This window comes from Lithobates pipiens, unplaced genomic scaffold (assembly GCF_037356315.1).
Source record: "Lithobates pipiens isolate NorthernLeopardFrog02 unplaced genomic scaffold, aLitPip1_a1.2 Scaffold_27, whole genome shotgun sequence".
Classification (NCBI taxonomy): domain Eukaryota; kingdom Metazoa; phylum Chordata; class Amphibia; order Anura; family Ranidae; genus Lithobates; species Lithobates pipiens.
In genome coordinates this window covers 87,611,040-87,624,950 of record NW_027507788.1, presented here as the reverse complement: position 1 = coordinate 87,624,950, position 13,911 = coordinate 87,611,040, and the positions used below count along the sequence as shown (strand labels likewise).

The following is a 13,911-nucleotide window of genomic DNA, read 5'->3' as shown; positions in this document are numbered from 1 at the left end:
TGGCTGTGTGTTGAGTTATTTTGAGGGGGCAGCAAATTTACACTGTTATACAAGCTGTACACTCACTACTTTATATTGTAGCAAAGTGTAATTTCTTCAGTGTTGTCACATGAAAAGATAAAATATTCATAAAAATGTGAGGTATGTACTCCCTTTTTGAGATACGGTAACAAAAAAGGTATAATGCATTAGTCTGTAATAGTGTAAACCTTAAAAAATAAAAATGTTTACTAGTGTCCTTTTAATTTAGCAGGATGGCAACGATCAATGGTTGTCTAGTAGTTCCTCTTAACGTTTTAATGTATGGCTGGTTAATAATGGCTACATTTTTCTTCCCTCACAGATCCTCAGTCACAGCAAGCCTTCTACCTCACTGGTTACCCAACCTCCGCCTCCACCTGTCATACCATCTCTTAGTCACTCGGCTCCTTCCTATATTCCTTATTCTAGTCTACCCCTTAGTGGCAACTCCAGCCCCCCGACCCCACCTGGAATCTCAAGTCTAAACTCACAAGCAATTCCCAGTCACACCTCCAGCTCCTTTTTCAACACTACTACAATTGCAGAGCTGGGAAAACGGGAAGGCAGCACCAGCTCTGAGGGCAGAGGAGACACTGATAAGGTATTGATATGTATTGGATCTGCTGATTGACTGTGTTGTGGACATTGATAGGATTCCAGCTTCCCCTGTTCTGTTGAAAATTATGCTTCAAATATTTGAAAAAACTTGCAGTTTGTTTATGCTTTTGTACAGTTTAGTTTAGTGTCACTAGATGTAGAAAAATGCTTTCAAAACACACACTGTGATGTTGGTAGTCTCTTCTTCAGCCCTGGAAATTGTTGGGAGTCTGTGCTTGAGAACCTTCATTGCCCAGTAGGGCACAAAAAACAAAGTTCTTTACTTACAGGTCTGATTTCCAAATATTGCTCCCCTGCAATACAGTTCACAGGGAAAACAAGACTTGGAGGGCATACAGGGGACACTAGCAGCTCTGGTATGTAATAAAAGCATACCTTTACTCATTATGTCCTTAATCAACTGGAATGTGAACACCTAGTGTGCACCCTTGGCTTTTATCAGAATTTCTGAAAATGATCAGATTTGGCTTCTCCCACTGACTTCATTTTGGCCCACCTTTTTGTTGGATGGCCTCATTAACTAGTAATGAGATGCAGGAGGCAATGGGTCAAAGTGTGCACTTTGTAGCTGGTTGGTGTTTGCATTGAATGCTCCAGGTTTTGGGGGGTAGTTTAATATATAAATCTGCAGAACCTGACAGTGGCGCTTTTTTTTTATTTTTTTTTATTCAGGTGTTGGATGGATGACAGGTCTACTTCGTATAACGTGACATAATAGCCTTTAAATCAGGGATATGCAATTAGCGGGCCTCCAGCTGTTGCAGAACTACAAGTCCCATGAGGCATAGCAAGACTGACAGCCACAAGCATGACATCCAGAGGCAGAGGCATTATGGGACTTGTAGTTTTGCAACAGCTGGAGGTCTTCTAATTGCATGTCCCTTCTGTAAATTATACTTTTTTTTTTCAGTTTTAATGTTATTGAAAGATAATCTTTAAGAGCTGCAATGAATGGGCACACTTCAATACGGTTTAGCTTATGGTAGCAAGGTGTATATCAGGTGTCAGGGAAGTGAAATGCAGTCTGGTTCAGATGGTGAGAGTCCAGATTGCAGATCCTCTAGAGAATTTCTTTTCATTTTTTTTTTTTTTGTGTGTTTATGGTCGTTGGCTATTCCTTACATCCTAAATGTGATAGTTTGTTTTTCCAGGTCCAGCCAGGTTACACCCACGTCTTTCTTTTCAGTTAGGGTGGCTTCAAATTGACCCGTTGGAGTCTCGCTGCACCATGCACAAAGCGCAGCTAATTTACAGATTAATTGCCCTTTCCCTTATACTTTTATTAGGTCTCGTGATTTCAGAAAGCGCACTGCAGATGCAGCATGCAGAAGTTTTGGAGCACTTTCTAAAACCACAGAACCTCATTTAAGTCTACAGGAAGGTGCAAGAAAACCACAGATTAGCTGCTCTTGTGCAAAAGCACAGCAGGACAGTGTGAAGCCACCCTTTTTAGAAAGAATATCGTAAAGATTTGTCTAACTTGTATCGTTTTATTCTCTACCAGTATCTGAAGAAGCTGCATACACAGGAGAGAGCAGTAGAGGAGGTAAAACTGGCCATTAAACCCTATTATCAAAGAAAAGAGATCACAAAGGAAGATTATAAAGATATCCTTAGGAAAGCTGTACATAAGGTGAGAGACTGACTGTGCAGTGTTACATGTACATGCATTCTCGTTTTCATCAATTCGCTTGTGTAAAAGGGGTTTATTGTCATTCATGGATAAATATGACATTGATTCCAAATATTAAGCATAATGAATTTACTAGTGTTAAAGAAGACAAAATTTACCTCCTATGATATCTAACACCTATAACACGATAAAACTTTAAATCCAATAAATCATCTTGCTTACATACAGATAAAAGTACATCTGTATTTCTGTGCCCACTGAGATGAAAGTGCTGTAGGTCCTGTAGACCTCCGCACTGTGGTCCTATCTTCCATCACCCTCTCCTTGCAAAACCAGCCAGGGCTATTTGTTTTGTAAAATGGTCAGGAGGAGATCGAGATTCAACCTTATCATTGGGGTCTGAGAGATCTACAGCTCTAAGTGGGCACAGAAGTACAACTGTAGCTGTACTTCCACCTGCATGTAAACAAGGTAAGATTTGCAAGATTTAAAAGAACGTTCATCATGGGAGGGAGCTTTTGGCTAAGAAGAGTCTTTAATTGCTCTAACACAAGTTAGTTCTTTGTGCCTGGAGTTTGGCTTTAAAACCTTTTTACAGTTTAATTGTGATCAACTGACAAAATCTTAAAGTGGAAATTCTGCTTTAAGGACTCCTGTACCCCTGACATGAAACATTTGGCATGTAATTTTTTGGGGGGAGCGAGTGCCTGGTTTTGACAGTTACCCAGCTCCCACTTCCGCTCGGGCTGCCTAGGTGGCTCGAGCGCAAGTTTTCCTCTCCCCCCTCCCTTCCTGCAAGATTGCCCGGCCATTCGGGACGCTCAGCACAACTAGCGCATGCGCAGTGCGCACCCGGCTGTGAAGCTGCAAGCTGTCAAAGCTGGGTGCCCACACTAGTGATGCTGGCGTGGGGTGAGAAACCGAGGCTTCGAGCTTCCGCATCACTGGATCTTGGGAGAAGGGAGTTTGTGTTTATTAGTCAGCAACTACACTATTAAAAGTCAGCAGCTACAAAAAAACACAGAAATGGCTGGAACTCTGCTTTATGTAGTCCTTCCATTCACCTTGCAGTCAAAGAACATAAAGAGAGAGGCTGCTGCACTGTGCTCCTGTACATTTTATGGATATAGTAGAACTCCAGACAATGTTTTTTATTTTGGGTATAATGTGTGCATTTTAGGGCATCTGTCCTTGCTGAGGAGATGTTTTCCTTTTTTTGTTATCTGTGGGACAGATTTTCTGATCACAAGTCACTAAACTTGTTAGGGCTCATGTACATGGAAGTATTATAGCCAGCAAGATTGTGACTAAAACATTGTCCATATGGATGTGAGGTTTACACATGTAAAGTGATCCTGTTGGCCCAGCCGCTGTTCAGGGCCGACCTGTAAATCTGGGCAGAACAGTGGCTAAGTGGTTAGCACTTCCACCTAGCAGCACAGGATTTTCTGTTCGAATCTCAACCATGGCACTACCTGTCTGGGGTTTGCATGTTGACCTTGTGCCTGCGTAAGTTTCCTCCCACAGTCCAAAGACATGCTGGTATGTTAATTGGCTCCTGGCTAAATTTATCCTAGTATGTGTGTACGTGTGAGTCAAGGACTTGTGATTGTAAGCTCCTTGAGGGCAGAGACTGAGATGTGGGAGTGTGTGTAAAATATATCTATATATCTATATATCTATATCTATATATATATATCTATATATATATATATATATATATATATTTTTTTTTAATTATTTTTTTTTTTTTATTAAGCGCTGCGTAAATTGACAGTGCTATAGAAATACATGCAATAAATAAAATGAATTGGCAATGTGTGTCCAACATTGCCCACCGTTGATTACATTCTACTGATTACATCCTCACCTGAATCACTTATTAACCCCCCTAGCGGTAATCCCGAGTCTGGCTCGGGTTAGGAATTTACTGATAGGAGCGGTAACCCCGAGCCAGACTCGAGATAGCTTCGCTGGATGCAGGGAGGACACAGTGAGACTTGCTTACCTTGTCCCCTGGATCCAGCGATGTCCTCCGCGCTGTGTGATCGAGCTGTCCTCCGCTCGATTCACAGTGCTTAATGCCGCCGAGCTCCATTCCCTGCGGCGTTACGGCGCACGGGAGCGGAGAACGGCGGCAAATTAAAAGTACACAAAACACACACAGCACTGTAATCTTATAGATTACAGTGCTGTATTACAAAATTACACACCCCCTTTGTCCCTAGTGGTCTGTGCAATGCCCATTCATGCTTTATATTATAAATAGTTTTTTCGGCCTGGAATTTGGAGATTGTCCATAGCAACCAAAAAGTGTCCCTTTTTCAGTGTTTTTGGATTTGATTACATTATTGAATATTTTTTATTATTCTTTATTATATTATAAACTTTATCATACCCGGGATGTCTGCTAGACTCTGGTTTGAAAATATTTAAGAGAGTTATTCCTAAGAATTACAGGACTACAATATAAGACGCCAAATTTCCAGGCAAAATAATTGTACCGCTTTCAGCACCTAAATCCAGACTGAATCATACCGCCAGCGAGGTTAATGTAGTGATGGCGCATGCACACAATATACTCAGCTGATCATTCTGTGCATGCGACAGTGCTGCATGGATGATGTATTCAGGGGGAAGTGTAAACGTGAATGTGTAATCATGAATGTGTAATCAACGTTGGCGTACTGCTGGCTACACTTTAATAATAATTTTTTTCCATTATTTTTATTAAGGCTTTTAGAAATACAGAATAATAAAAGAAAATAGGGGGAAAAGAAAATAAGTGGTACACCCATTCGGGGGCATTCACTTGTGGAATCTATGGCATTAGGTGCCAAAAGGCACATGCTTACTTTGCTGATATTTACATGTTGGTTCTGAGCAGTAGTGGTGGTGACCAGTAGGGTCCATGTATGCTGTAAGCATGTTAGAGCTGCACAATTCTGGCTAAAATGAGAATCACAATTTTTTTTGTTTAGAAGATCGATCATGATTTTCTCACGATTCTCACAGCGTAACATCTTTCACATTAAAACAAAAAAAATTGGGCTAACTTTACTGCTTTGTTTTTCTTCTTCCTTTTTTTTTTTTTTTTTTTTTTTTTTTATTCATTGAAGTGTATTTTTTCCCAAAAAAATGCGTTTGTAAGACTGCTGGGCAAATACAGCGTGACCTAAAATATTGCAGCAATTGACATTCTATTCCCTAGGGTCTCTGCTAAAATATATATAATGTTTGGGGGTTCAAGTAATTTTCTAGCAAAAAATATTGATTTTAACTTAAGTGTCAGAAAGATTTAGACTTTAAGTGGTTAAACTTCCTGCATTTACAGGTTGTTAAAAACTTGGCAGACTGACTGTCTGGATTTTTTCTTTACACACAAGTTTATCCCTTTGATCTAAAGAAGGAAGAATTAGTTACAATGTTTCATGTTAAAAACTTGGCAGACTGCCCAATGTTTTCTTTTGGTAGCTGAGTGAGCAGATAAGTCTCTCCACTTTTATGAAAGAATGGCAAACACTGCAATAGGTGGGGGGGGGGGGGGGGTTGAATCGAGATCACGATTTTTTTTTAACGATTAATTGTGCCGCTCTAACGCATGTAAACATTGGCACAAGTGTTTACAGCATAATGTATGTGTACAGCATAAAAATAAGGTCTGTGTGGGCCCATAGTTTTGAAAAACTGCTACTATCAGATCCATTTAAATTACAAATATGTCCACAGTTAAGGGTACATCAGTGTGCATGAGCCCTTAATAATCACAGCACCCCATCAAATTTACATTAATTTTCTAAACGGTGCTAGAGATTTGAAATGAGCTTTGTTACTTTGGGCCATCCAGTTTCAGACACTTATGTTTATGTGGTCTAGTATGGTTTTATAAATTAGGCGCCTTATTTGAAGGCTTCTAATTTGATTGTTCTGCATTCTTCAACCTTAGATTTGCCACAGCAAGAGTGGAGAAATCAATCCAGTAAAAGTGAACAATCTGGTGAAAGCCTACGTCCAGCGTTACAAGTATTTCCGGAAACACGGGAAGAAAATGGAAGATGACGAAAGCGGCAGCAGTTACCGTGGTGCAAAAGACCCAGGGGCCCTTGAAAAGGCAATGCCTCCTTTACCATTAATATGAGCCCAAGGGGACGGCGCACCTTGACATAACTCATCAGTTTCTGTAAAAACTTTTTATTGCTAGTGGCTAAGAGGGACAAGGGATGCTTTTATGCAACTGTCAGTCTTTAGAGATGCCTATCTTTAGAAATATATGTGACTCCTAAAAACAGTCCCCCCCCCCCCTCATACCGGCAGAGTTGGGACAGGCTCGGCAGGGCCACACGGTGTGCTCGGGTTCCCTGCTGACTCGTTTTAAATAGTCGTCTCTTGTAAATACTACATTTGCTTCAGATTTGCAGCTTTACTCTTTCTGTACCAGGTTTTAACTCTTACACGGTTTTCCTTCCATTATTATATTTTATTTTGCATGAAAGAACACCCCTCCACCGTATCAGCACCTGGCAGGTTGTTGTTGTAACCTCCTACTGTTAGCTGTATTAAATTGCCATCCTGTAAGCTTTTCTCCCCGTTTGGCCTTTTTGTTGAGGATGTTGTGTCTAGTGCGTTGTCCTCCTGGTGAGTCTAATTGTAAAGGTGTTTTTTTTTATTTATTTTTTGGTTTCTATTTAAAAAAAAAAAAAAAAATCCAAAAGTATAACTAGAGGCAAAACTTTTTTTTTTTTTTTAAAGATTTGGGTGAAGTAGTGAAGGGTTAAAACATCTGTCAAGTTTGTATTGCTGTCTATTTCCTGTGGGGAGATTTACTGTCTCTATTCATCCTCATGACCAATGTCGCCTGGAATGAAAGTGAGGGTAAATCCAAAATCTCGAGTTTCCACCAGAACAGGAAGGGAGGGGAAATCTTGTAACGGAGACATTAGTTACTGTGAAAACAACGGTCTGTGGGGGTTTTCCTCATATTTGTAAAATAATCTCTCACTTCCAATTAAGTTGCAGGACAGGAAGTTAAATTAAAGCTCCATAATTAGATGTAGATGGCAGTTATAAACGCAGTGGCTCTGTGGTGAGCACTTCTGCCATGCCGTGGTTCGGATTTCTGTCAGGACACTATCTACATGGTGATTGTATGTCCTCCCTGTGCTTGCATGGGTTTCCTTGGTAGGCGTTGCCTCCCACACTCCAAAAGCATGTTGGGTTAATTGGCTCCTGTCTAAATTGGCCCTAGGATAAAACTTTGCTTAGCATGCCCAACATGGCTGCCTCATCTGCCCCAACAGCAGATAAAGTGCTTTGAGACCCTAGGGCAGTGATGGCGAACCTTGGCACCCCAGATGTTTTGGAACTACATTTCCCATGATGCTCCACTACACTGCAGAGTGCCAGAGCATCATGGGAAATGTAGTTCCAAAACATCTGGGGTGCCAAGGTTCGCCATCACTGCCCTAGGGAGAAAGCTGCTATAGAAATGTATAAATGATTTAAAATAATTTTTAACTTTCCCCTACATATAATACTACAAAATGGAAAAAAAAAGTTTTGGCTTTAGATGTATTTTAATGTATTGTTGGTTATAACGGAGCTGAGAGATTGGCACTTATTTAAAAAAAAAAAAAAAAAAGTTTCTGAAGACTGTTTTGGAGGGTGAATATTAAGGCGCTCCCTTTTGGTGTTTTTATATCGGTTGTGTTTTTATGTTTAATGAACACATTTTTGAGCTGCTATTGTAACTTTATCAAAGTAATTTTTGACCTCCATTTCACAACTTTTTTTTTTTTTTTAAGCCTTGTTCCATATTTTATATTATTGTAATGTATATACACTTAATGCGTAAATAAGGTAAAAGTGAACATGTGACCATGCAAGACAAAGCAACAGGCTCACCTAATGTCTCCCCAGCAGCCTCTAAACTCTGAGTTGTTTTAGCGTGCAGGCTGGTGTCTGTTGTGTCCGGTAAAGATCTGCTAACTTAATAATGTAAAAAAAATAAAAATAAATAAAAAAAGTTAAAGCGGAGTTCCACCCTAAAGTGGAACTTCTGCTCATTGGAAATCCCCCCCCCCCCCCCCCGGTGTCACATTTGGCACCTTTCAGGGGGGAGGGGGGTGCAGATACCTGGCTAAGACAGGTATTTGCACCCACTTCCAGGCATAGACTCCCACGGAGTCTATGCCTCCTTCTGTCCCAGCGCGCTGTCTGCTGGGACACATAGGTTCTCAGAGACAGCGTGGACCATTCCCATTGCGCTGTGCGACTCATACATGCGCACTAGGGAACTGGGGAGTGAAGCTGCAACGCTTCACATTCTGATTCCCTTACCGAGAATGTCAGCAGCCGAGAGATCAATCAGCCTCGGCTCCCGTCATCGCTGGACCCCAGGAACACAGATTGGAGCTCTGCCTATGGACATCTCTGTTCTGATTGGGGCGGGGGGAGGGATGGCTGTTGTGTCCCTGCAAAGCAAGGAATAAAATCCATTACTTCCCTGAGTAAAAGCAGCACACATACAGTTAAACTCTGGTACGGTGCACATTTAACCCTTTGATCGCCCTAAATGTTTAACCCCTTCCCAGCCAGTGTCATTAGTATAGTGACAGTGCATATTTTTAGCACTGATCACTGTATTAGTGCTCACTGGTTCCCAGAAAGTGTCAGTGTCCAACTGTTCACCACATTATTACAGTCCCGCTATAATATGCTGATCGGCACCATTACTAGTATAAAAATACATTTTCCAGTAGATATATACCATAGTTTGTAGATGATACAAGTTTTGAGCAAATCAATCAATATACGCCTATTGGGTTTTTTATTTTATTTTTTACCAAAAATATGTACAGAATACATATTGACCTAAATTTATGAAAATATTAGATTTTTTTCAATTTGTTTTATTGGATAGGTTTTTATAGCAGAAAGCCTGTTTTTTTTTTTTTTTTTTTTTTTTTTTTTTTTTTTTTTTTATAATAGCGCAAGGAATAAAAACGTAGTGGTGATCAAATACCATCAAAAAAGCTCTATTTGTGGGGAAAAAAAAATTATATAAATTTTATTTGGGTGCAGCGTTGCATGATTGTGCAATTGTTTGTGAAAATAACGCAGTGCCATATTACAAAAAAAGGCCTTTCATGAAAGGCGGTAAATGTTCCGGAGGTCAAGTGGTTAAAATGTCACAAATGTCATTTTTATGCACTGCAGCCCACCTCAAGGCAATGTTGTGGTGTAGTCCCCTAACTTGTCCTTCTGTGCCCACTGCTTATTCTCCCTCATTGCTCTGTTCATTTGCTGTATGTGTAAAAATGCCTTTTATAAGCTCTGATTTTATACAAATCTAAAAACTCTTACCCAGCCTACCCTTAACAGAGACTTTTTTTTTTGCAATTGGCTGCTCAGGCACCCAGTGCTGCATTAAGGGCAGAGAGCCCCATGCTTCCCCACACTCTTTATTCCCAACTCCATGATGACTTTCCCAGGTTTACAGCAATCATCATGCCTTTACATGAGATATAAAGTTCCATCAAGCAGGTAAATGTTGAGCGTTTTTGGCTATTGTGATTAGAACAGCTCTTGCTACACTGCACATCTAAGCACTATGAGTCTTTGTGACTCCAGTGCTGGTGTTGTGTCCCTTCCTCCAGGCTATTCAAAAAACATGGCCTGCAGACAATTAAGTGATCATGTTGCTTTGTCCTGTATGACATGGGTGGGGGAGATGAGTGATAAAGTGATGCCCTTCCAACAAAAGAAAAGACCCAAAGCGTATCTAAACCAAGAAAGAAAAATGTAATATTGTACCTTAGCAGCCTTTTAGATTTTATGGTTTTAATAGTGTTGTCTTTTATCAGGCTTCTTTTTTTTTTTTTTTCTTTCAGCTGCTGATCTGGCAAGTAACACGATTCCTGTCCTAGGGTGACAATGCCCGATCACTGCACTGTATCAATGAAGGAGCAATGCTGTCACCCTAGAACAGGACTGCAGAACACCCCAAAACACAGGAGGAGGTGTTCTGTAATCCACAAAGATAGCTGAGAACAATGTAACTGATAAATCAGCAGAGAAAGTGAGCACAGAAAGTTATTATGTTTGCAATATAGTTTTCACTTTTATATTAATAATACAAAACACTTTCAGTGGTATATTTAATAGAGAAGTATGGGGTTTATAAAAAAAACAAAAAAACAAAACCCTTATACTCGCCTATGTGCATCAGCTTCGATCCAATGCTGCATTCTGTCCCCCTTTGCTCTGAGAAGTGAGCAATTAAACACCACTCATCGCTCAGTTCTCCCCTCCTCTCTGAGCAGAGAGCGGTGACTTGTCAGTCAGCAGCTCTCTGGTCTGCCCCTCCAGTGCTCACTGGAGTGCTGGGTAGGGGAGGGATCCACTAGCTCCGTCTCCCACTGAGACACTCAGCCAGCTGATAGTCCAGGGATTAGGGTGGAACCAGACTGTAAAGATGACGGGATCTTTCCCCAGCCTGGACCGGATCAGTGGCGTTGGCCACTTTTTGGCTGAAAACTGATCACAGGAGGGCAGAACAAACTGCACTCTTGTGATCCATAGAAGTATAGCCAAAAATGCTTTGGCCAACAAACAAATCAAAAGGGAGGAAATAAAAGAAGTTCATTGTCAGGGTACTTGCCGGTTGTTGAATCTTCTATTCATTTAGAAGGTTTACATCCAACAAGCTTCTGGCTGTGTCGGATATCTGCACCCCCCCGTCACACTATGTCTGTCCCATTTGCCAGGAAGCTCCACCATGCACCGTAACCGTACGCCCATTTGCCCAGCCATACCATTCTGCCTATATATATATATATATATATATATATATATAATACACACACACACACACACACACACACACACACACACACACACACACACACATACACATACACGCGGCTGTCGGCAAGTGGTTAAAGGAGAAGTTTTGTAACATGTTACACCCATATTCAGGGTGGTACATGCTATGAATGGACTGGCCCCTGCACCTTCCTAATCCTGGCTGTGACGGCTAGTGGGGTTCTTCTCCCTAGCTTGGAAGCTAGCTGTCACAATTTAAAAAAAAAAAAAAAGTGGCTAGGCAGGGGCTTCTGCCACCCGGTCACGTCACCGATTGACAGGGCTCTGTGCAGGGAAAACTCCAATGTCAGGCAGCCTTTGCGGCTGTCAGCTTGTAGTTTTCAATGAACTACCACGGTGCTGTGGTTGTTCATTCATGCTTCCTGTCAGATTGTATCTGCTTACCCATATGGGTGCAATGCTTTACAGCAGGGATATGCAATTAGCGAACCTCCAGCTGTTGCAGAACTACAATTCCCATGAGGCATAGCAAGATTCTGACAGCCACAAGCATGACACCCAGAGGCATGATGGAACTTGTAGTTTTGCAACAGCTGGAGGTCCGCTAATTGCATATCCCTGCTTTACGGGCTCCAAAAGAAAAATGATAATAAGCAAATTTTTTTTACCTGCATAAAAATGTGCATTTATTATTTTTTCCCAAAAAGTGAACTTATGTTTTAAGCATTTATAGAACGTGTATGTGATGTAGGCCCAGCAGGTGGTATTCACAACGGTGGACCTGGCATTCTGATGCACATGGATGTGTGTTGGATGTAAACGTTCCTCTGGATGCAGTAGCTCTGCAAGAAATCAATATGCAGCAGGACAGAATAGTCTTTCTTTCTAGTCTTTTCTTTTGTATGTTTGACTGTTGTTTTTTAAATGTCACTTTAATTGCAAGATTGTTTTAGGGTCCAAGTGAGAGGATATGGTAAAAGCCCAATTTCAGCAAAAAGTTTTAATTTTGTTTTGGACAGTGTGAAAGATTTGCGCCTCTCAGGATTTTGCTGCTTTCTGTGGTGTTGATGTGGAAATTTCCCTGCATGTCCTGTTAACAAGGACTTGCTCTTCCCTATTCTGCCCAAAACTGAAAAAAAATTTGGCTGAGGTTATGCTCAGGATGGTTATGATATTAAGTGTTGGGATCATGTTAGGATTCATGAGAATTTGGGCTATAGCTCATTGTTGGCTTGCTTCTGGATCTAAAGGCCATACCAGAAATGTGGCTCCAAAAACAAACATGCTGAGATTTATTATTATTTTTTTTTTGTTTTTTATAGTGGATACTTGATCAGTGATTGTTGAGAAAAACGCAACTACCTTTTTGGAGAACATTTTCCTTTCGTCACAGCAGATCTGGCTGATAGAGTTGAACCCGAGGAGGAGAAGCAATGAAGCACGGTCTCTGCACAGAACTATTGAGACAAAGCGGAGTTTGCATATACAAGCATGGAGAAATTTGTTGGTACACTTCCACGAAAAGAGAAAAAAAAAATTCCTCAAATGATTTGAAATTTTATTAAAAAAAAAAAAATTCCAACTGTGCTTTTTCATTTTTGATGTAACAAAATTTTATAAATCAAACAAAAATGGTAAGGACATAAATGCTGGGACTACCCGATATTCTTCACCAACAGCTATTTTGGCCCTCTTCTTGAGCAAACTGCTTCAGCTGCCCTGGATTTGAAGAATGTCTTCTCCAGGCTGCATGTTTCATCTTTACATAGATGTTCGATAGAATTTAGATCAGGGTTCATAAAAGGTCACTTTGGAAAAGTCCTGTGTTTTGTTCTTAACCATTTTTGGTTGCTTTTTAGCTGTGTTTTGGGTCCATATCCTGTTTTGAGGACCCAAGCTTTCTGACGCAGGGCAGTTTCCTCTTAATAGGTAAGGACACTGTTTATTTCATGTATGCACCATAAGCACTTTATCATATTGAAGCGCAGCACATTATTTATAGAGTTTTGTGACTAAGGTAGATATTGACTTGCGTGCTTGTAGCTCGTTTTCTCGTTTTTTTTCTCCTTTTTTTAATTGGTAGACCACTAGTGTGGCTCACTTTTTTTTTTTTTTTTTTTTTTTTGTATTTTAGTATTGGTACAGTGGGTAAGGTGGCGTTCTCTTCCTTCCTTCCTTTTTTTTTTTAATGGTTTATATTTTCATTTATGAATAAAGAGCTTATGTGACTTCCCAGTTTTGTCCCAGAAGCATTGTGGCTTTTTAATATGCATTTTAGCAAATTCTGATCTAGCTTTTTTTTTTGCATTTTTCTTTCAACACTCTGGTCCTCCTGGGTTTTTCTTTGAGCCCTCAGTGTGTGATCAGACGCTCCTGTACCTTGCTCTTGGCGTTCAGCTTGTATCTGTTTGGAAGTTTTTTTTCTTTTGCTCTTTGTCTACCAAATGCAATATCCTCCTAGTCAACCTGGGGTCAATTTTACTTAGTCGTGTCCAGGGAGATTGGCTTCATCCCCATGGACCTTTTTAAACTTCTTAACGTTTGCAATTGTAAATAAGAACATTAGGCTGCTTGCAGATGATCTGCCTTTTGCATGCTTGTCTATCATTTTATTTTGACACTCGGAAAACTCTTGTCTTTTATTTCTCTGGGCCATGTTTATTATGGTGCACACATGATACCACACAGACGAGTGACTCCATTTAAAAAGACTATCTTATTACAAGATTGAAGCATGTGACACTAATTCTAATACATAAGACAAATGCTTTTAAAGTGGTAGTAAACTCTGCTTTGGTATTTTTACCTACGGGTAA

The 13,911-nt window shown here is 40.4% G+C and overlaps 1 protein-coding gene across 3 annotated transcripts in view; it reads left to right on the top strand.

Moving 5' to 3' along the window:
* SCAF1 (SR-related CTD associated factor 1) overlaps positions 1 to 12,677 on the top strand; it is a 49,654-nt gene extending 36,977 nt beyond the window's left edge. For 2 of the 3 annotated variants that reach the window (XM_077457181.1, XM_077457183.1), the window contains exons 9-11: positions 344 to 622; positions 2,144 to 2,272; positions 6,219 to 6,847. In XM_077457181.1, the coding sequence (XP_077313307.1) occupies positions 344 to 622; positions 2,144 to 2,272; positions 6,219 to 6,410 (600 nt within the window). In that variant the 3' untranslated portion in view covers positions 6,411 to 6,847. Of the gene's footprint in view, positions 1 to 343; positions 623 to 2,143; positions 2,273 to 6,218; positions 6,848 to 12,417 lie in introns of those variants that run through there. The other variant, XM_077457184.1, reaches the window with a different exon arrangement.
* The last annotated feature ends 1,234 nt before the right edge of the window (positions 12,678 to 13,911 follow it).